Source organism: Myotis lucifugus, unplaced genomic scaffold, assembly GCF_000147115.1.
Source record: "Myotis lucifugus unplaced genomic scaffold, Myoluc2.0 scaffold_477, whole genome shotgun sequence".
In the NCBI taxonomy this organism is placed as follows: Eukaryota; Metazoa; Chordata; class Mammalia; order Chiroptera; family Vespertilionidae; genus Myotis; species Myotis lucifugus.
In genome coordinates, this window is record NW_005871525.1 from 66,927 (window position 1) to 91,381 (window position 24,455).

Genomic DNA, 24,455 nt, shown 5'->3' on the forward strand with positions numbered 1-24,455 from the left:
AAAATATCCTCGGATGAGGATTAACAATAAATAAATAAATAAATAAAATAAAACTTAACAAATAAATAAATAAAACTTAACACCTGAATAACTAGGAATTAAGCCAGGGAAATAAAACAAAAGGGGTGGGTGATCGAGGTGTGGGAGGGCAAAATGTTTTAGGCAAAGGCCTGGAAGATCTGGTTGGCAGTTCAAGAAACTGAAAGAGCCTGGACAGTGTGGCTCATGGTTGAGCGTCAAACTTTGAACCAGGAAGTTGTGGTTCAATCCCCGGTCAGGACACACGCCCTAGTTGTGGGCTCGATCCCCAGTAGCGGGTGTGCAGGAGTCAGCTGACCCATGATTCCCTCTCATCATTGATGTTTCTCTCTCTCTCTCACCCTCCCGCTCTGAAATCATTAAAAAAATATTTAAATAAATAAACAGAAAAAGAAACTGAAAAAAGTTCACAACAGCTGAGGCATCCAGGACTCTGGACAGAGGCATAAGAGTTGGGGCTTCCCAGGGCATGAGGAACAGGCCGGGCGTTGCTCGCATGGCAATGGGAAGCCACCGAAGGGATTAAGCAGGAGATGCTCATATGTGCACACGCACCTTCCTACACCAGCAGTACAGCCAAACCCATCAGCCTGCCCGGTCCCCAGTGTAGACCTATAGGGCAAGCAGTCCCAGGCTCCCAGCACCAGGGATGCAAGAGGTAGCAACCAGGTAAGCATGGTTAGGAACAACACCCCCACAACCACACTGTGACTCCATTGGCAAACTTGGAGAAACTCTAGCCCTGCTCATGGAGGGAAATCAACGTAGGAAAGTGGCAAATGGCCCCCTTCACTGCTCTGAATCCCAGTGGCCCATTTCCAGGTCATTCAGCTGACACTAAAGAATGGACCTCTGGTAACCATAGTGTTCAGATCTCTGTCTAATCAAGTTTCCAAACTATCTATAACCTTGCTTTTCGTTGTTGTATTGTTTCATAGCTCATGATGCTGCCTCTCTTCCAGTCAAGAGTTCTGGCTTCCCTCCTGAAGCACAGTTTGTATTTGTCACCTTAAAAGAGCTACTTTTGGGTAACATAACCGGTGCCTCCCCCAGGGTCTCGACTCTCTGACCCGGGACCCCCAGCCATGGGGATGCAGTCAGACACTTTCAACAATCCGTTAAGATGGTGAGGAGGTGATGAAAGAGGATGAAGAAAGAATAGCTAAATTTTTATTGAGTTATTACTGTATAACAGGCTATTCTAAGCATTATACATGAAAAAATAAAATGCAAATATGCTGGCCCAGAAATCTCATTTTAGTTGGGATGCAAATAGATCACGAGTTCAATAGTAATTAAGACAAAAAGAAAACAGTTCCATGGTTTTAATTTGTATAGATTTTAAAAATCCATTCTGTATGGAAAGTAATGCTTTGCTCAGCATTTAAATTTAAAAGAAATGTCTTCCATGGGACTTCAGCTTTAAGAATCAATGAGAGACATACGGACATCAGCCTCAATAGTATGCTCTTAGCAGGTACAGTAATGGATTCCATAGGAGTTTCTAGAGGTGGAGTCCAATGAAAGGCAAAGTACAAAGGAAACTGCAATTCAGTGAAAGTAAATCTGTAGAAGACCAAAAAAATATGGTCTAAGTATGCTTGATAATTAGTTTGATCCAGAGATCAATTCTACAACAGTGTTCATACACATATGAACAACCTGGGAATCTTGTTGAAATGCAGATTCTGATTCAGTACAGGAGTTGGAGTGGGGGAGAGGGGAGTGGTGGGAGAGGGAGGGGGAAGAGGCTGGAGATCCCGCTTTTCTAACAAGCTCCCCGGAGATGGCAATGCAACTGGTTGGCATACAATAAAGAGATCTACATTCCAGGGGAATAAATAGACTGCTGGTCCTTCAATCTTCAATAATATAACTTATCTGATCAGAACTTCTTATCTGATACAAGTTTGAAACAGATTGCCTGTCATCATATTCTTTAAAAAGGGTCCAAAGTTGCATGAATTATGTGTCTCTAATAAAGAAAAGAGGTGCCTTTAAAATGAATCAAATGAAAACACACACACACACACACACAATATTAGTTAAAGACAAAGAGAGTCAAATGTTGGTATATCAAAATCTGCTGGGGTCCCTTCCTTACAACAGCTAACCACTGCTTTAGGAGAACTTGGTCTTGCTCAAGGCTGTTGGTTACTGAGAGTTCTATCTAAAGGTGATTCACATACTCCTCCTCCTACTCCCGCCCTACAAAACCTGGGCCGCACCACGCCCATGATGCCCTGCTGGACACCATCAGTTGGACAAATATCCATGAGAGTTCTCTGAAGCTTGATTCTATTTGATTCCTTCCCAATCAGCCCATCATAACTCAGGACTAAGCTCATCAAAATTGTATCATGACTCTGTTATTTGGTTTAATGGAAGAATTTGTTCACATTGCATCAGTTGGTTCCAGACTTTCAGAATGGCAAATGTGAATATACATATATGGTTGTTTATACCACCAAATATAGATATTTGTAGACATGGTACACACACACACACACACACACACACACACACACACCCCAATTGTGAAAAAGGGTCAGGTAGATAAAAAGGTTCATATAAGTTAGGGAATATATAACACTTAATTTTTCATTATTAAGAGCACTAAATTATTAACTAATACACTAAATTACTTAAAATTAAGAAAAAAAGATACTTTACCAAGTCATCAAAAATATCTCTCTGATGCACATGGATAGTAATTAGAGTTTCAAATTTCACTCTTTCAAACTTGCTTAGGTCATGTGTTGTCTGGCTAATTAGAACATTTAGAATATCCAAAAATTTCTGGTTGGTTATTTGCATGATTTTCCTGTCATCTTTTGCATTATGTAAAGCCTCTTCTGAATCGTGTGTCCACAGCATCTGAATTCCCAGAAGCCCAACCTACAAATCCAGCAGACAAACAAGCCACATATTTAAAACACATCCTACAGTGAAATTTGGTGGTCACTTATTCACATGAAGGCAAACAGGGTTTTACTCATTTTAAACTAAAAAAGGGACATGCATTTCTCCACTTCCAGAAATAGTTTTCCATAGGTCTCTTTGCAACTGCCTACCTCCTTTCTTGACCTCCACTCCCTTTAATATCCATACCTTTAGCTACATCTACTTTTCTGTCTACATATTTATCTAAAGGAGAGAGACAGAAAGTGAGAAGGGTTCAAGAAGCTTGTCCTTTGTCTCCTGATGAAGCTAAGGAAACTGAGAGAATGTCACTTTACCTACAATTTCTGCCCCAGAAAAGGGAGTAAAAGTGATCGTATATCCCCCACCTTCACCTCCTCCATACAGCGGTGGCCCCCTTGGGAGTGTTTATTCATCCGCAAAAGAACAGATACAAAATCATCTGGACCAAAAAGGAACCCACATTTGGCAGAGGATTGAAAGCAGTGTGTGAGGCATGTAGATGCTACTGGGCACTGCAGTCGGTGAAGGGGAATAAAACCCTTTCCTAATCCCTGCCTCCTCCTGCTAGAGCAGCGGCCAATCCCGGGGTCTGCTGGTGAAGACAAATGAAAGCACCTGGCTAAGGTGAGCGACAGAATAGGAGGAAGCAGCCAGTGTCAGGAAGCTCCCAATAGCAAGCAGATTCTAACCCTGATGGCCCCAGAACGGGGCATTAAGATAGGAAAAGCAAAGAGAAACAATACAAAAACAGCAGGGTAAGGCTGACTTACAGACCCTGAAAAATGACTGCATAGGGGTACATTCCAAACACGAATCTTTAAAATGACTATCCTGAGTCACCAACAAAAGTTTAAATTATGTTTTCAACTTAGTTTAAGCAGGCAGAGGATATAATAACAAAAACTGGAGGCTGTCTCATTAAAATAAAAAACAAAGTAGGAATGCTCATTCTTTGCAATATTATTTGATGCCTGTAATTAACACATTAAAAAATACTGAAAGGGAATACACTAAATATTTACAGGCATCATTTCCAAGTGGTAGAAAGATGGAAAATTTTTATTTTCACTTTCATAGTTTTCAAAATTTTTCAAATGTTTGCAACAGGAATCCATTGCATTCATTCATAATCTTAGAAATGTGTTTTGGAAGAAAGCAAAGAAGAAATTTTTTAAATGTCAAATAAAACCTCAAATTAACATTGTAGTGGACAGATTTCAGTTCTTTGGAAAAGTTGCTCTAGAGAGTAAGGTATATAGTGAATGAATATATTTTGAACGAATATATATTCATTACGCTTTAAAGCAATTTTTCCAAAGAACTGATATTCACCCACTGATATTCGCCTGGACAGCCTGGGTGAGGGGCTGAGGGCCATTTTCAGGCTGGTCAAGCCCCCCAGTGGGGACCCTCACCCCATGGAGGCGTGGCCAGCCTGGGTGAGGGGCTGAGGGCTGTTTCCAGGCTGGCCACATCCCCTTCAGGGTGGGGGTCCCCACTGGGGTGCCTGGCCAGCCTGGGTGAGGGGCTGATGGCCATTTTCAGGCTGGCCACACCTCCCGGCGACCCAAGCTCCCAGCCTCTCCTTTTTTTCTTTCTTTTTTTTTCTGGGATTTATTTATCTTCTATAATTGAAACTTTGTAGTCTTGAGCAGATCCCAGGTCCACTGGCAACCCAGGCTCCCAGCCTCTCCTTGACTGGAGGCCACAGCTGGCTGGAAGCAGGTATCTGGGATTTATTTATCTTCTATAATTGAAACTTTGTAGCCTTGAATATAGCCCAAGGCTGGCCAGGGCAAGCGGGAAGCTTGGCTTCCTCTATCACGGGGGGCAACCCAAGCCTCCTGCTCCCTTCAGCTCTGTGGCCGCTGCCATCTTAGTTGGGTTAATTTGCATACTCGCTCCTGATTGGCCGTTGGGCGTGGCCGGTGGGCGTGGCTTGAGCATAGCAGAAGGATGGTTAATTTGCATGTTTCTCTTTTATTATATAGGAGGATATCTACATCCATATCTGTATCTGTATCTATACCTATGATTTTCATATATAAGGTAAAATTTCCCATAAATGGTTTTAGTCCCTGTATATTCTTACTGAGGAGAGAGCAGTGCAGGGGATGGGTGGGCCTGGAATGGTGTGGTGGACAAGAGGGTGGTTGGGAGCAGTGGGTAGGCCTCCCTAACTAGTTCACAGCTACACCAGGCCACTGCCTCCTGAGCATCCTTCCCCCTTATTTCCATTTCTCATAACCATTATTTAAACAGTGTGTATTCTCACCTGTGCTGGAAAGTGACTGAGGAAAGGTAAGAGTTGAAATCCCGAATCACTGATTTGATAGAACCCAGATCGAATTATGTTATGTAACGATGACATCTGCATTTTTAACAAGTCCAGAAGCCAAATCTCTACGGGACCTTTGGCCATAACAGGACCGTCCAACTAAAAAATAGATTATAAATATATTACATATTGGTAACAAATAGTTCTATATTTTACACAAAATATTTAAAATATGAGTAAAATCAACTAATACTATAGGTGGAAGGAACTAGAAAGATCATCTGGTCTAAAACTTTCATTTTATAGATAATGAAATGAGTCCCAAAGAAGTTAGCTGATTATCCAAACTAGTGTGTAACACGGGGCTACAGAACTGGAACCCAAGCCCACCCCCTTCTCATTAGAGAACTGCATTCTCCTCATAACAAAAGTGAAACCACGTTAAATTACAATAATTTTTTCTCCTTCTCTTGATATGACGGCCAGGATCCGATCGTAATCTTTTGCATGAAATGTCACTTCATTTATGTTGTCAGATACTGCAGGGAGGTGTGGCTGTAAGAAGCACAAGACAACACAAAAACATCATCCAGGAGCCTAAATACAAAAGCCACTGAGACGTTTTTAAAAGCCTTAATATTTTTAATCTTTGTAAAATATCAAGAATTCACTTCATTGTTTCAAGAAGAAAAAAAGAAAGAAAAGAACCTTTGGCTGAGTTGGGGGTGCACATTCAAAGCCAGCCCTGCAGAACATGTCCTCCAAGTCCCTGGATGCCCTCTAGACGAAGGAGATCGGAGTAATGACTGTCCCCTTCCTCCCTCCCCAGCTCTGTCCTGCCTTCTCTCTTGGCTCCACCTCTGTCTTACGCAGCAGCTTTTGCTTCTCTCTTTTCTCATCCCCACAACTTCCCGGAAACCAACAGGGAAGCTATCATTAGCGGCTTCCCAGACTCCCAAACCAGAATTGGCCCTGGGATGCCTCCCACTCCCAGTTCTCTGTATCTTCCTCCTGGAAGTATTGCCCTGGGAAATGGCTAAAAGCGTTTGCAAAGCATTCCGGATGGAAAAAAAAAGACAAATCGAAACCACCAGCTCTATTTGATGTAAGAATATTTAGACTAAAATACTCATGATAATGAGTTACAGTTAGCGAGCACGTGATGTATGCCAGATACTCTTCATTGCATTATCTCACGTAATCCTCATGGCAAGCCTGTGAGGTGGGGCCATTAATTTCCTGCTTGTACAGACGAGAAAACTAAGGTGCAGGAAAATTAAGAAGCTGCCCAGGGTCGTCCACCTGCTGAGTGGCACAATCAGTGACCTTTGCCTCAGGCTCCAAATACACAGAAAAATGGACATTGTATAATCAGCATAATTTTTAATGCTCTCTTTCCTGCCTCCACTTTTAAAGTGTTAACTTCATTTTTATTGTCCATCATGTAAGCTGGGGGGGGGGGGGCGGGGAGGGGGGAGTGTTTAGGTGATAGATACTTAGGTTATACCTGTATGGTATGGGAATCACTGGCTTGTCCAAGAATTTCCAGAAGAACTGGATCAGATACAAAGAAGAATCTTGGAAATAGTAATCGCTTCTTCTCCAAATACCTTTAAATAAAGTCGCATTACCAAATGAGACGTTTCGGAGTTATTTATTTTTAGCCAAGACATGATCACTAAACGTCGTCAATAAGATAACAGCAAACACCTAGAGTCATTGCCATTTGCCTCTGAAATGTTTTCTCAGAACCAAAGCCCATGCTACACCATGGACGTCACTTGAGAAAATAAGTGAAGACAAGAAAGGGATCCAGAGCAAGCCTGCCCATCTACCCACCATCTTCCTCCTCCTCAGGAGCGCTCCTGCGACCTTCGAGTACTATGAACCTCATAGGATGACGTAACCCAGCGTGAACGTAATTCATCCCCAAACCAGCACATTTTGAGTGAAAGAGGGGACAACGAACCATTAAGCAAAGACAGCAGCATAAACTTAGATGAAGCAGGATATATGTCCACCCCATTTCACAGAGAGCCTGAGAATGAGCTGCTTTATACGAAAATTACCCATGAATTTGTCTGGTTAATTTGTTCTCTTAGTGCACATTCTACTCCATGCCTGTTGGGCTGAATGGAAGCTCCCTCCCGCCGCAAAAAAAGACAGGTCCTCATCCTGTTCCTTGGAATCTGGGAATGTGACCTTATTTGGAAAAAGGGTTTTTGCAGGTGTGCTGAAGTTAAGGATATCAAGAAGAGATTGTCCTGGATTATCCAGATAAGCCCTAAATCCAAGAAGTGTGAAGTACGGTAGCAATCATCTCAGGTAGAAACTATAGTTTAACTTTAACCCTGCTGTTTGGCTTCTGTACTTATTTGCTTTGTTTAACAATAGAAAAGTTATTTTGATTTTCTGAATTATATAAATCATCCCATTCGATTGAATACCCTATTGATTGTAATGTGAATACCCCATTGGTTGTGGTCATACTGGTTTTAGAAAGCACATTCCTCTGTACCTGGGAACCAGGACAGCACAATTATCCTAAATTGCCTCGGTGGCCACAGATAATGCGTTCCGGTTGACTCAGTGGTCCCAAGATCAGGACCGCACAATTACTCTAAATTGCCTCGATGGCTCTAGACCAGTGATGGCGAACCTTTTGAGCTCGGCGTGTCAGCATTTTGAAAAACCCTAACTTAACTCTGGTGCCGTGTCACATATAGAAATTTTTTGATATTTGCAACCATGGTAAAACAAAGACTTATATTTTTGATATTTATTTTATATATTTAAATGCCATTTAACAAAGAAAAATCAACCAAAAAAATGAGTTTGCGTGTCACCTCTGACACACGTCACCTCTGTCATAGGTTCGCCATCACTGCTCTAGATAATGTGTTCCTGTCAACTCAGTGTCCCAAGACCCGATGGCTCCAGATAATGTGTTTCCATTGATTCAGTGATCCGGAGACCCAAAACTATAATTAACATGCTTACGTCTGCTTCTGTACACTGCTTTTTTTGCAAACTAGGTTCCTCATTCCAAACCCTGGGATGTAATCGATACCTTTGTGATCTTTGCCTATATAAATCTGGTGGTGGGGCTGGGGAGGGCACTGTGAGATTTGGAGTGCATGGCCCCCTCGTAGTCCCGGATTGCAATAAATGTGACTCTTTAATTTGATTTCTTGAGGTGTCCTTCTGTGATTCGCGGGGTACATTACAACAGTGTCCTCATAAGAGAAATACAGGATGAAAAACAAAGTGAATTCAGAGACAGAGAGATTGGAATTATGTAGCCACAGCCAGAAAAATCCTAGAGTCACCAGAAGCTTGGAAAACAAAGACTCTCCCTTAGGGTCTTCAAAATTGCTGACACCTGATTTCATCCAAAACTGTGAGAAAATGGGTTTCTGTCATGGTGATTTGTTACCGCAGCCCTGCAAAACCAATACTATGCCTTCACTCACCCACCCCCAAGTTGAAGGTGTCTTTTTTTGCAGAAAAATTAAATTTATGTGAAATGTTAAATTACTATTTACCCCTCCCACCATCACTACCAAACCAGAAATACAGGGTGTCCCCCAAAAATGTATACACACTGCAACAGCAGATAGCTCAATTTTGAAAAGGAAATGTATTTTAGTAAACACTGCCTTTATAGTTATTCAAAGTGTGTGTATACATTTGGGGGGGGACACCCTATATATAACTTGTTTGGGATAAAACACCAGCACGGTTAAAACAATAGGTCATTTAAAAATTAAACTTACCCTGTAAGTGACTTCTGACACACTTCCAGCTGTTCGTGCAAGTGAGGCAACAGCTGCCCCATGGTTTCATCGCCCACACAGCAGCTGATCACATTGGGGTTCTCGTGAGCGCGCTGCATTATCTTGATCCATGACTTGTCAATATTCTGGAAACGTTTTGCTTCCTAAAAACAAATCCACAGTCAGTCAAAATCAGCATTTAGAAACTTGAATAAAGCAAGTATTCACTTTGGAATTTTCTATAGTTCTTCAAATCAGCCTCTATTAGTCTCAGGCTACATAATTTAAAGGGGCGATTCCTTTTTATTTGAATTAATTCTGAACAACAAAAACCCCAAAGTTATAAAACTGCTTATTGAAATACTGCTTCATCACAACAGAGTTGATCACTTGTTTCCTTCTTTTTAATACGTTTTTCAAAGTACCACGTGATTGTTTTGCAAAGCTATCAACTTCAAGCTCAAATCTAGTCTTTCAGCGCTCCTGGTGTTTTGGTTTGATAAGAAAACTGGAAAAGTGTGAAAATAATTTGATCTCAGGATCCTTGGAATAATTACAGCTCAATAATACCCCAGGAAAAAGAAAGAAGAAAACAGTAAAAACCCAAAACAAAGCTTCATTTACATTTTTTGCAAATTAAATTTTTCTATTTATGATGGATGGCAGTAAGCTTTGCATTCAATTGTGAAAATACCTTTAGAAATTGGCATAATCTTGCCTATTTAAAAACTTTTAAGTGCATTTTTTAGGATGCAACTTTCTGATTAAAAAAGATTTGTGTTTTTAAAATGTGTTATGTAATGAATGAAATCTATCATTTTCAAAACTCTTTTATCCTTGATTTTTAAAAAAATATATTTTATTGATTTTTTTACAGAGAGGGAGAGGGATAGAGCGTTAGAAACATCGATGAGAGAGAAACATCGATCAGCTGCCTCCTGCACACCTCCTACTGGGGATGTGCCCACAACCAAGGTACCTGCCCTTGACCAGAATCGAACCTGGGACCCTTCAGTCCGCAGGCCGACGCTCTATCCATTGAGCCAAACCAGTTAGGGCTATCCTTGATTTTTAATCTGTATAGATCCTGTTTTCAGATGCGGAAATTCAGAAAAAGGGAAATTACCTTCACAGAATAGCACTATTAGTGAGTTATTGGCATTTATTTAAAAGGTTCCAATCAAGCTGTTTTAACAATTTTGTTACATGCTTCTAAGGCGAAATTTCCTTGCCCCCTGGTATATTTCTGAACTACCATGAGCCAACTTACTGATAGTTCATTGCACTTACAGAATACAGATTAATTTTAATTCTATTCTCAGCGGGATAGGATATTAATTCTTGGAAGAGATGAGCTGCTATAATTTAACAGTACCACACCTGAACGCACCTCACATCCTCAAACAACCCGGAGAGTTTTCACTGTTGGAAAATATGTGAATTTCTTCTTTCTACTCATGTAAATCAAAGGTCACTTTTAGAAAATTGTTTTGTAAAGGGCCAGATTGCAAATATTACAGGCTTTGCAGGCCATATAGTCTCGGTTGTAAATACTCAACCCTGCTTTTGTAATGCTAAAGCCTGTAAACAGAACATAAACAAATGGACATGTCTGTGTTCCAATAAAACTTTATTTACAAAAACAGGCAAGTGAGCTATAGTTTGCCAGCCCCTGGTGAATAACCAAGCCATGACTTTTACAGAGACATGTAGACAACACACACCAAATTATTCTAGCAGAGTTACAAAATCCACATTTACCTGAGGCAGCTGTTTGGCAATATCTCCACCTACGAAGACAGCTTCAAGATAAACCCAAAGGTTCTGGACTACCAGCCACTCTTCAATTATGTCTGAGGAAGTGGACAATTTATACACCCAGTTCTGTATATTTTTTTTAAATGGAGCATTATATCTAAAAAGAGTGGGAAAACATTACATTTCAATGATCACTGAGACAGCAGTACGGCCTAACAAAGTAAATTATAGGAGAAACATTCCTTCAGAAACTGTTAGGCCTGTGGGGCAATACAATCCTTAACGGCCACAGGAGGACAAAGAGCAGGAAAACCTTGCTGGACCAGGAATCATAGCATATAAGGAGTTGAAACTGTCCTAAGACCCCTAGTCGCACATCTGCATGCCATCTGCATTCCAAGCGCACCAGCTCAGGCCCCAGACCCACAGAGGACCCAGCACAGATATAGCCACGCTCCACCATAAAAAAAGTGCAAAGTGGTAAGCGCCAAGCCCCTAATGGTATATTCCTTTCATGTGTGGCCAGCATGCTTTTCCTGGACCATTGGATGAATATTTGAGCAGGTTTCGCCAAGGAGGGCAATGATGACAAATCAGAAAAGTGAAAGAGAAAGAACATAAAGGGAAGAAGTCTTGTCAGTGGGGAATCAAGATGTTCAAGATATAAGCTGCTGCTCAGCCAGCCGGCGTGGCTCAGTGGTTGAGCATCGGCCTATGAACCAGAAGGTCACAGTTCAATTCCCAGTCAAGGCACATGCCTGGGTTGCAGGCTGGATATTCCCAGTGTGGGGAGTGCAGGAGGCAGCTGATCAGTGATTCTCTCTCATCATTTATGCTTCTATCTCTCTCTCCCTCTCCCTTCCTCTTTGAAATCAATTTAAAAAAGAGAGAGAGAGAGAAACTGCTCATTTGAGGGAGAACAATTATGGGGACCATCAGAAAAAATAGGAAGGGAAGATGGGTATCATGAAAGGGAGATGGAGGCCATGATTATTAAGGAGGAAAAGTAGTTCATGGAGAGACAGATAAGAGTCAGCACTCTAGGTCAGAATATCATGCTTTGCTGCAACTGCGAAACCGGGCTTTTTATACCCCTAATTACCAAAATAAAATTATAAAAGTTAACCCCAAAGTATAAAATTACCTGTTGCTTAGTAAGGAACCTAAGACCATTAAGCTGTCCTCCATCAAGGTGATGATTTCTGCTGACTCACTTCCTTTGAGTAGAAGCTCTCCCTTTCCCTTAAACGCTGCGAAGCTCAGGTTCTGGTTGGTCCAGTTGTCAGTAACCTGTGCCAGCTTGGCTTCGATATCCTTCTCCTTGATGGCAGAGATGCAGATGTCCTTCGGAGAGAAATCCAAGAATGTGTCACCGCATCCCCATTACAGATTAAGTGCCCTGCAAAACCGCCGAACTTTTTAGCCTGGACCTGGAAGTCATTTAGTCATTGTATGGCCAAGAAATCTGAGGCGCAAGATCCTGGCGTTACAAGTTCAAACGAGAACCTTCTGAGACTCTGACTGCTAATTGTTTTACTTTACCACACACATAAAATGATGAAACTTAAATCATCATTTTTCTTGATTATATTTTAACTGGAGTTTTGGGGCCAAAATTGAGATCATCACAGCTGCTCTATCTCAGCAACTTGCTAGGACAAAAAAGAGAATATATGTGAGAGTCTTGTGAACTCTTTAAAGTAACATATAAACATTGCTATCTTCCTGCCTGGTCAGGCCCTCATATGAACATCTCATTTGCTTAAAAGTCAATTCTATTTTTATCTGATGGATTTTCCTGTTTTTCTGGGTATTTAGCTGAAAAACACCATGATGGACCTAGAGGGTATTTTGCTAAGTGAAATAAGTCAGACAGAGGAAGGCAAATACCATATGGTTTCACTAGTATGTGGAGTCTAAAAACAAACAAACAAATTAAAAACACACAAAAATAATGATCAAACAAAACAAAAATAGACTCATAGAAACAGAGACCAAAGGAATTGTTGCTAAAGGTGAGGGGTTGGGGAGATGGGTGAAAAAGGTGAAGGGGAGTATAGTCAAAAATATTGTGATAAATTTGTATGGTGGATGATTACTAGAATTAGTGGGGTGCTCATACTCTAAGGTATAAAAATGTTGAGTCACTATATTGTACACCTGACACTAATGTAACTAATATAATACTGTACACCAGTGATTCCCAAAGTGGGCGCTACCGCCCCCTGGTGGGCGCTGCAGCGATCCAGGGGGGCGGTGATGGCCACAGGTGCATTTGTTTTAACTTTTTTTGTATTACCTTTCTATTCTGAGTTTAATAAATAGTTTCATAATTTCAAACTTCAATGTTTCTAATTTACACCTTTCTTTACTATATTTTACGAAAAAGGTAGAAACATTAATACATATATCTTTCTGTTTAATTGCCATTAAAATTTTAAAAAAATTAATTTCCAGGGGGCGCTGAGTAATATTTTTTCTGGAAAGGGGGCGGTAGGCCAAATAAGTTTGGGAACCACTGCTGTACACCGACTATAAATAAATAAATGCAACAGAGTACACATTCTTCTCAAGTGCACATGAAACATTCTTCAGGACAAATCACAAAAAACAAGTTCTAATAAGTTTAAGAAGACTGAAATCATGTCAGGCATCTTTTCTGACTATAATATATGAAACTAGAAATTAATGGCAAGAAAAAATGGGAAGAATCACAAATATGTGGAGATTAAACAATATGCTACTGAACAACCAATGGATCAAAGGAGAAATCAAAAGAAACATCAAAATATACCTTGAGTCAAATGAAAATGGAAATACAACATACCAAAAGTTGTGGGATGCAGCAAAACCAGTTCTAAGAGGGAAGTTCATAACGACAATTGCTTACATTAAGAAACAAGAGAGATCTCAAATTAACAACGTAACTTTAAACTTCAAGGAAGTGGAAAAAGAAGAACAATCAAAGCCCAAAGTTAGAAAGAGAAAATAACAAAGATCAGAGTGGAAATAAATGAAATAGATACTAAAAAGACAATAGAAAAGATAAAGGATGCTAAGAGCTAGCATTTGAAAAGATAGACAAACCTTTAGCCAGACTCACCAAGAAATAAAGAGAGGTAAGTCAAGTACATAAAATGAGAAATGAAAGAGGCGATGTTACAACTGATACGAGTGAATTATGAAGGGTTATATAGGAGACCACTATGAACAACTGCACAAACACGAACTGCACAGTCTAGAACAAATGAATAAGTTCCTAGAGAATCACCTATAAAGACTTACTTATGAGGAAAGACAACATCTGAACAGGCCAATTACTAGCGAAGAGTTCGGATCAGTTATCAAAAACCTCCCAACAAACAAAAGTCCGGGACCGGAGGGCTTCACTGGTGAATTCTACCAAATATTTGAAGAAGAATTGATACCAATCATCTCAAAGTCTTCCAAAAAATAGAAGAGGAGGGAACACTTCCAAACTGATTTTATGACCCAGCATTACCCTGATAGAACACCACATCAGAAAATTACAGGCCAATATCCCTGATAAATGTACTAGTAGATGCAAAATGCTCAACAAAATATTAGCAAACCAAAATCAACAACACATGAAAAGGATCATACACCATGACCAAGTGGGATTCATTCCAAGGATACAAGAATGTTTCACTATCCACAACTCAATCAATAAATTAGAAACATCACATGATCATCTCAATAGATACAGAAAAAGCATTTGAAAAATTTCAACACCTACTCATGATAATACCTCTCAATAAAGAGGGTATAGAAGGAAAGTACCTCAACATAATAAAGGCCACATATATGACAAACCCACAACTAATGTCATTCGCAATGGTGAAAAGCTGAGTTTTTCTCTAAGATCAGGAACAAGACAAAGATAACACTTTTTTTCAACATAGTACTGGGAGTCTTAGCCGAAGCAGTTACACAAGTAAGAAATAAAGGCATTGCCCTAACCGGTTTGGCTCAGTGGATGGAGCGTCAACCTGCGGACTGAAGGGTCCCAGGTTCGATTCCAGTCAAGGGCATGTACCTTGGTTGTGGGCACATCCCCAGTAGGGGGTGTGCAGGAGGCAGCTGATCAATGTTTCTCTCTCATCGATGTTTCTAACTCTCTATCCCTCTCCCTTCCTCTCTGTAAAAAAAATCAATAAAATATATTTTAAAAGAAAGAAATAAAGGCATCCAAATTGGAAGGGAAGAAGTTAAATTGTCTCTGTTTGCAGGTGACATAATCTTATATATAGAAAAGCCTAAAGATTCCACACACAAAAAAACCTGTTAGAACTAATCAAAGAATTCAGTCAAGTTTCACAATACAAAGTTAATACACAAAATTAGTTGCATTTCTATACACTATTAAAAAAGAAATTAAGAAAACAAACTATCAAAAAAACAAATTAAGAAAACAATTCTATTTACAATTGCATCAAAAACAATAAATTAATAGAGATAAAAAGACATCTACAATTAAAATTATAAGATGTTGAAAGAAGAAATTGAAGAAGAAATAAGTAAATAGACTATCCATGCTCATGGATTAGAAGAATTAATGTAGTTAAAATGCCCACACTACCTACAGATTTCAATGCAATCCCTATCAAAATTCCAAAGTCATTTTTTTACAGAAATAGAATAAACAATCCAAAAACTTATACAAAACTACATAAGGCCCTATATAGACAAGGCAATATTGAGGAGGAAAAACAAACCCAGAGGCATCATGTTTCATGATTGCAAACTATATTACAGAGCTATAGAAATCAAAACAGTATGGTATAGGCATAAAAACAGAAACATAGATCAATAGGACAGACTATAGAGCCAAGAAATAAAACCATGTGTATATGGTCTATTAATTTATGACAAAGGATCCAGGAATATACAATAGGGAAAGGACAGTCACTTTAATAAATGATGTTAGGAATACTGAACAGCCACATGCAAAAAAAATGAAAATGGACCACCATTTTACATCCTACACAAAAATTAACTCAAAATGGATTAAAGACTTCACCTGAAGACCTGAAACCATAAAATTCCTAGAAGACAATATAGGTGGTAAGATCCTTGACAGTGGTCTTGGCAGTGATTTTTTTGGATCTGACTTCAAAAGCTAAGACAACAAAAACAATAATAAAGCAGTGGAACTACATCAAACTAAAAAGTTTCTTCACAGCAAAGAAAACCATCAACAAAACGAAAAATCAACTTACTGAATGGGAGAAAATATTTATAAATCATAAATCTGATTTAAGGGCTGAATATCCAAAATATATAAAGAACTCACATACCTCAATAGTAAAATAAAACAGCAACAACAAACAATTTGATTAGGAAAATGGGCGGAGGATCTGAATAGACACTCCAAGAACACATACACACGTACAGGTGCTCAACATCACTAGTAGTCAGGGAAACGCAAATCAAAACCACAATGAGATATCACCACATACCTGTTAGAATGGCTACCATCACAAATACAAGAAATTACAACTACTGTTGAGGATGTGGAGAAAAGGGAATCCTTGTGCTCTGTTTGTGGAAATATACTAGTAAATTTGTACAGCTACAATGGAAACAGTATGGAGATTCTTCAAAACATTAAAAATAGAACTACCATTGATCCAGTAATTCCACTTCTGGGTATTTATCTGAAGGAAATGAAGACTCTAACTAAAAAATATATCTGCATTCCCACGTTCACTGCAGCATTGTTTACAATAGCCAAGGCATGGAAACAACCTAAGTGTCCATCAGTGAATGAATGGATCAAAAATGTATGGATATTATTCATCCAGAAAAAGGAGAGAAATCCTGCCATTTGTGACAACATAGATGGACCTTGAGGGCATTATGCTAAGTGAAACAAGTCAGACAGACCAAGGAACAAATTGGTGAGGGTGACAGAGGAGAGTGAAATGGATGAAGGTGATCAAAGGTACAAACTTCCAGTTACAAAATAAATAAGTCCTGGGGGTATAATGTACAGTATGTTGACTGACTCTCTATATATAAAAGCCTAAGCAACTGTTACAATTGAACGACCAGAACGATTGGAACAACCGGTTGACCAGTCACTATGACATGCACTGACCACCAGGGGGCAGACTTTCAGTGCAGGAGCTGCTCCCTGGTGGTCAGTGCGCTCCCACAGGGGTGTGCCGCTCAGCCAGAAGCCAGGCTCATGGCTGGAGAGCGCAGCTGCGGTGGCGGGAGCCTTTCCTGACTCTGTGGCAGTGCTACTGGCGCATCAGGCCGGGATGAGTGCAAGCGGCCCGGCACCGGCTTGGGCTCCTCCTGCCTGCCTGCCACTTGGTGCACTGCTATATCCCCCGAGGGGTCCCGAATTATGAGGGGGTGCAGGCCAAGCTGAGGGCCGCCCCCCGTCATGCACGAATCTGTGCACCAAGCCTCTAGTAGTTAATAATACTCTATTATATATTTGAAAGTTGCTAAGAAGTAGATCTTACAAGTTCTTATCACAAGAAAATAAATTGTATCTATGTGTGATGACCATGTTGCAATATATACATGAGTCATTATGTTGTAAACCTAAATCTAATATAATATTAAATGTCAAATTATATCTCAATTTAAAAAAAAATACCATGCAAACACTAAGCATAAAACAACAACAAAAAAAGGAATCAATTAAAAATCTTAGAAAAGGAAAATATAATATTTTAAATAGTTAATAGACATAGGGGAAAGTTAGAATTTGGAATCTGGAAAATATTCACCAGGTAGACAATACAGAAATAAACATATTTTTAAATGGAATTGTAGTTAAGGCAAAAGGGAGGACAGACTGCAGAACTCCAAAACTAACATATTTCAAATAATCATATTATCTCCCTGAGTTACAGCATTATTTTGCAAAATAAAGAGATGTTCAAGACCATCCCAATTTTGAGGGTGCATTATATGGGGTAATTAGTATTCCCTTGAATAAAATGTCTGCTTGTATAATTTTCATAAAAGAAAAATGAGATATTCTTTAAAGAACCATCTTATAATTTCATGTACCTCGATGTCATCCTTATTTTTAAGGAGTGGTGCTTCCATAATATTTCTAAGACAAAAGGAATCCGATTCCACATCAAATGGGGTTCCAGTTAACTCAGCTATTCGATCCCAGTGTCTCAGCTTCATTGCCTTATTGGTCATCATTTCTAGTAGAGGACACGACTCACTGAAATCATCAATTCTTTTTTTCAGATCCAAAAAAGCCTGCCAATCTTTAAGTCCTTTTGGAAGTTTACGACACCTTTCAGAAAAAAAGAAAAAATATTTCATCTACACATTTCTTTGAAGAAGGTGTTACGTATTTACAGCAATATAACAGAGGACAAACTCATTTGTGATATACCTACAGGATCCTAAGAATACAAGCACTATAAAAATGTAAGTTTAATTCAACTGAAACCCACCTGTTTTGAAATTCCTGCAGTTCTGCATTAATTTTTTCAATGTCAACATCTCCCCAAAGTATTTCGTAATAACCACTAATATTGCCCATTACGGTGTCATACAGCCCATATAACTTCTGCAGCAAATTGAGTTCCTTTCTGAAACCAAATAATTAAGTCATTATAGAATGTATATTTAAAAAATAAGTTCCATTATAATATAAGCAGAATTAATCCAATCAAATAAATCATACATTGTGTGTATAAAATCTTATAGATACCAACAGGCATACGACCCTGTCATTTTTCAAACAAAGACTTTATTAAAGCTCCATGCATTCGGTCAAGTTTACAGCTCTGACGTATTCAAAATCATACTATGACCTGACATTGACAAATGGTTTGATCATTATTACCATACCAATCATTGCAAACAATGTGACCAAAACTTGATAACAAGATCACAGCCAAGGCTGTTTTATTTGATTTTTTCTTTCATATGCAAGCTGGATTTTTATGAGAATGTCTGCCTTTAAGTCTGACATTAACCATTACTTTCCTACCAAAAGCTTTCCCTCCTGTGCCCAAATGGAGTTACATCCAAAGCAAGAATAAAAGGAGGGATTCCAGGTCCATGTAAAAGAAAAGTCTTTCTTGTATAAAACACCAAAAATTGACCCCTCAGCAGCGTTTTGGATTTTGCCAGGTATTCCTCAACCATTAGTTGTACAATAAGGGTCCAATGGACCCAGTTTTAGTTTTTTAGTTCATTGCTTCATTAGCCCTATTTGTAAAAATTAATATTCACAACTGTTATTATTTATTATAGACAATGCAGAGGCTAACGCTAAAATTTGCTTATGTTCTTAATGGAGTAAAATTCATTTTATTTTCCAATTATCATATGGGTACACTGGACCCTTTTCTAAATCTAAGACACATTCTGGAATCCTAGTCTCCTTGTTTTTTCCATTTCTTGTTTCATTTTGCTAATTCATCATCCTAGGAATTATTTTAATTATTAACCACTGATTATTCCCAATTGTGCTAAAATAGTAAGGAAAGAGGAGAATAATGAAATCTCCTCTAAGGATGATGCAGTAGCAGAAAAAAAATCACTATTGCATCAGCCTTCAGGTTTCTTACTTTATTTTTTACTAAATAAACTATTGCATCATTTTGCAAGAAAGTACAAAAAAAAAAGAACTCTGACGATACCATTTTTGTAATCTTTTTATTTTTGTTTCTTTACTTTTCATTTAAAAGAGTTAAGAACTTAATTTTTTCATATTCTACCTAAAACAGCAAAGAGAAAAATATTGACAAAGGAAGATACTTCCACAACATTAAACAGAAAAGAGACAGACCATGAAAGAGACTGTGTAAGTGAAATCTCAGATTGAGTCTTCAGATGATGATAATCTAGATGAGTTTTATTAAGCTCAATGATTTAGGAGTGAACAATATATTTCCGAATATATTGTTCGGAAGGCAAGGGCTTCACATGCAATATTTTGCAACAAAAATGTAGACGATATCATTCTGCCAAAAAGGTGTGACAATGTTTTTTCATTATTTATGATGTTTATGTCAGTTTTATTTGATACAAATGTTGAAGGCAGATTTGTATTCAAAGCAAATAGATGATACAGAAATTTAAAAAATTCACTGAATTGATCATTCAAACCTCAAAGTAATGATTTTTGAATGTATATTGCAAGAAGGATGATGATCTGAGTTTTCAACAGCCTTGAGTTTTAAAAGTGCAAGGCTAAGAAAAACCCGAGGCGATGAAGAGCTAGAAGCCTGGGAGATGGATTTGCCTCCTGGAATCAGTGTTTACAGGACGGGATGCTCCAGGGCCATGACTGACGGCTGCTGAGCAGCTGGCTGCAGGCAGAACTCGGTCTCCATTCCATGTGTATAGATCTTAAAACCAGGACATTATGGGGGGAAAGTGAGTTTTCACTGCTTAAGTTCTTGTTAAATTTTCTAATAAAATTGCTTTTCACCATCCCTTTATTCTTACTTCTGTAAATTATACATAAATTACTTAAAAATGTTTTAAAAAAAAAACAAAAAAGGGTCCATTGGTCCAAATGGTGAATAAGAATGGTAATTTTTCCTAGAATACTAAGGGTTAAAATAAAGCACTGAGCCCTGGCCAAGTAGCTCAGTTGGTTCCAATGTCATCCTCATACGCCAAGGTGGAATAACAAATCGATGTTTCTCTCTCTCTCTCTCTCTCTCTCTCTCTCTCTCTCTCCCTCCCTCCCTCCCTCCCTCTTGCTCTCTCTCAAAAAAATTAATAAATAAAAAACATTTTAAAAAATAAAACACTGAGTCTCAGTTGGAGTATGGAAAAAATAAAAACTAGGACCCTTCGCCGAACCGGTTTGGCTCAGTGGATAGAGCGTCAGCCTGCGGACTCAAGGGTCCCAGGTTCGACTCCGGTCAAGGGCATGTACCTGGGTTGCGGGCACATCCCTACTGGGGGCTGTGCAGGAGGCAGCTGATCGATCTCTCTCATTGATGTTTCTAACTCTCTATCCCTCTCCCTTCTTCTCTGTAAAAATTCAATAAAATATATTTAAAAAAAAAAAAAACTAGGACCTTTTTAAAAATACAGATTTCCTAGGACCCAGCCCCAGAGATTCTGATAGAGTAAGTCAGGGTCAAGGGCCAGCAGACATATGCAATTCTAACACACTTGGTCACTGAGTTAAGCTTGGTGAATGAATACTTTCGGAAAAGAATACAAACCATCTACCCTAAATGGCTGAAGCATTAATTTACCTTCAGACAATTTCAGGTCTGTTTTGCCATGACACTTTCATGCTGTGACTTTGAAAGAAGGCAACATAAAGTTCTTTCCTAAAGCCCAGATCCTACTAAGTTAATACCAAGACAAGGTCCTAATCAGCTCATTTTGCCCTTAAGGAAATTGTATTTAAAATTCTATTAAAACATACTTGTTTAAATCCTAGATACACTGTTTATAATCACTTCAGTTCCTTGGCCTTCAATCTCCATGAATTCTATGTCTGCCCAATTAGGAAGAGCACTTAGCACAAATTCCTTAAGAAGATTGAGAGCTGAGAATGGCTACTCCTTTAAATAAACAAAAGTTACCCAAAATTGCAGTGCTTCCGCACAATCATTGACACCATAAAAAATAGTGAAAAGAAAACAATAAAGCATAGGCTAAACTTGGCCATGAAGACCCAGAATTTTTGCCATGTATTTTCTCCTATTCTAGAACATTCCTTTTGTATATGGAGACTATGTATACAATGGGTCGGGAACAGCCAAGAACAAGGGGAGCATTTAGGAGTGTTCCATGGGCAGCCGCCCTTCTCTACATAATAACGGATTTAATGATGACATGATTCTTCTAATGGACAGTATTTAATTATTTGCTTTTAACATTTATAAAATTTCTAAACTTACCTGACTTTGTGCAAAACCTCATAGTCAGTCACAGGCAATCCAAAAAGTTGTTCACCAGATGAATATGTAACAAACTTTCTCCACAGATCATCAAAATTGGCCTATAAAAGCGTTTTTGAATTGTAGTAAAATATAATTAATTCAGACTCCATTAAAGTAGAATGTATGATAATTGGAATAAAAGCTACATTGAGGTTTATTTAATATGCTCTTTGAAACGACAATTTATGAAGCAAATGAATGCTGATACCAAGCTATGAAAGGAAAAGTTAAGCACTTAAGAAAATTAACTTTCAAGCATTCTAGAAGTCTCCATTTTATATAAAATTATTTCTTTAATAAATTAGGTGGCCCCCAGAAGACCTATATTTCAAGTTCCCATAAATATGTCTGAAACGCAATTTTTAAAAGTGCATTTAAAAACATCCGTAATTCAGGCTTTATCACTAATTTAGACGGGTCACATCTCCTGCAGGGTTCAAATGAGTGAAGTATCCATATAATCCACTCAACCCTATTTTCTCTGTAAGCAACAGAGTCTGTAAAATGAATGATTCCATTTTAACACCATTTGTGATCATTCTAACATTTAAACTGTCAAAGTCAATGCATGTCTTTTGAATTGGAATTGGAATCTCCTATAGTTAGAATGCTAAGTATTAACAGTGTTTAAAGCACAAAAGCCAGGAGAAATAGTCCACCTATGACAAGATATGTGTGCGCTACTTCAATGGTGTAACAATAGCAGGAAGGATCCTCAATGCCCAGCCCTGGAAAACACATGGCATCAGACCCCTCACAACGCTCAGACAGTGCTATAGTTCTGACAGACACGTTAGCCTATTTTTCAGGAGCCAAAACAGGAAGGTATGAAGACAATGGAGGAACTCCAATAAACTCTTGGTTCCTAGAGGGCAAAGGCCATGTTGTTGGGTTTTGTTTTTTTGTTGTTTTTTTGTTTTGTTTTGTTGTTTTTTTATTGATTTCAGAGAGGAAGGGAGAGGGAGAGAGAGATAGAAACATCAATGATGAGAATCATTGATCGGCTGCCTCCGGCACGCCCCCTACTGGGGATCAAGCCCGCAACCCAGGCATGTGCCCTTGGCCAGAATCAAACCTGGGAACTTTCAGTCTGCAGGCCAACACTCTATCCACTGAGTCAAAAAGGCCAGAGCAAGACCATGTTTTGTACTCTTTATATTCCTTGGTGGTTAGTATAGTGGGACTATGTGACTCTCAGAAAAGGAGAGACGAAAACTTCACAGTTAGCATACATTAAAATACTGACGTCTAAAAGCTTGTTCATGTGGTGAAGCAGTGGTTCTCAACCTTGGCTGCACATTAGAATCACCTGGGAATCTTTTTAAAATCCTGATTTCTGGGCCTCATCCTCCGGAAATTCTGTTTCTATGTTATGGGGTGGGGCCCCAACATTAGTAACAAAGAAACAGAATTTCTGGAGGATGAGGCCCAGAAATCAGGATTTTAAAAAGATTCCCAGGTGATTCTAATGTGCAGCCAAGGTTGAGAACCGCTGTGGTGAAGACTACTGAAGATGCCAATCACTCACCCCTTTTCCATTCAGGTTCCAAATAATTTAAAAAGATCCCCAGTACCAGGCAACTGGGGAACAAAATGCCAGCTTTGTCAACAGGCCAGCCAAGTGCCCAGTAACTCCCGAAATCAGAGTATATAACGCTGCACCGGAGAACACTGGCACCACGGCCCAATGTCGGGGTCCGGCTTCTTCCCCAGACCGAGATTTGGCAACTGCTTCTTTGGGAGGACAGAGGGCAGCACCTGCTTTGGGGTAAATTGGGCCTGTAGCTCTGACCCCAAGTCACATGTCCAGACAGATGCATGTCCAACAGCCTGCTGGGCTCACACCCCCAAGCAGAGTAAGCAGAACAGAAGATACTAAAAGGCAAGAGAGGGGCCCTTGCATTGTCTTTTCAATAAAGTGATCGATCACACCCTAGTCCAAGGGTGACACATTAAAGTCCTAGCTGCTGACCCAGAAATTGGTACAAAGTCTATCTTCAAAATATACCCAGGCTCCACAGCTCCTCATCAACTCCTGTACCACCCCCACCCCCCACCCCCGGCCCACGTCACTAACACCTCACACCTGGATTATTGCAATGGCCTCCTAATCAGTCTCCCTGCTTCTCCCCTGACCGCCAACAATCTGTTCTCAACACGGCAGCCAGGGCGGCCACTGAAAACATAAATCAGATCACTTCACTCTTCTCACTTGGAACGAACCCAGGGCCCTTCCTGGGCTGGCCCGTCTTCTTCAGCCTGTCCCTCCTTTCCTCCCTGCCCATTGCTATGGCTCTCCCCTTGCTCTTTCCGCTCCAGCCACACTGACCCCTTGCTGCTTCTCATGTAAGCTCTTACTCAGGGCCTTGGCGCTTGCTCTGCCCAGGCCTGGGAAGTGGCTCCTCCAGATACCTGCCTGGCTCATGCCCTCATCCTCTAGGTCTCTATTCAACTATCACCTTCTCAAGGAAGCCCTCTCTGGCGATCCTATTTTAAATTTCACCTCCTCATTCACACAGCCCAGCACTCTGTGGCCCTTCCCTGCCACCACTTCCCCCCTCCCCCACCACCCCCCCCCACTTATCATCATCCAACATTACTATTCTTCTTCATTACTCATTTTGCTTTTGTGGCTGGGGGTTTCGCCTCTAGTCTAGACATTCTTCTTTTTAGTGCTAAATATGTGAAATAGGTTACATAACTCAATCTGAGTTTTCCTTTGTGCCTTAAGCTAAAGCCAAATGATTTTGC

General features: G+C 39.5%; 1 protein-coding gene across 1 annotated transcript in view; it reads right to left on the reverse strand.

Annotated features, from left to right (window-relative positions):
• The window catches only part of DNAH8 (dynein axonemal heavy chain 8), a gene marked incomplete at its 3' end in the record, with an annotated part of 184,666 nt that overhangs the window by 66,185 nt on the left and 94,026 nt on the right, over positions 1–24,455 (reverse strand). The window contains 10 exon segments of the mRNA XM_014445658.1: positions 2,713–2,937; positions 5,240–5,401; positions 5,693–5,797; positions 6,750–6,852; positions 9,019–9,182; positions 10,780–10,933; positions 11,921–12,120; positions 17,830–18,070; positions 18,234–18,371; positions 21,663–21,763. Of these exon segments, the coding sequence (XP_014301144.1) occupies positions 2,713–2,937; positions 5,240–5,401; positions 5,693–5,797; positions 6,750–6,852; positions 9,019–9,182; positions 10,780–10,933; positions 11,921–12,120; positions 17,830–18,070; positions 18,234–18,371; positions 21,663–21,763 (1,593 nt within the window).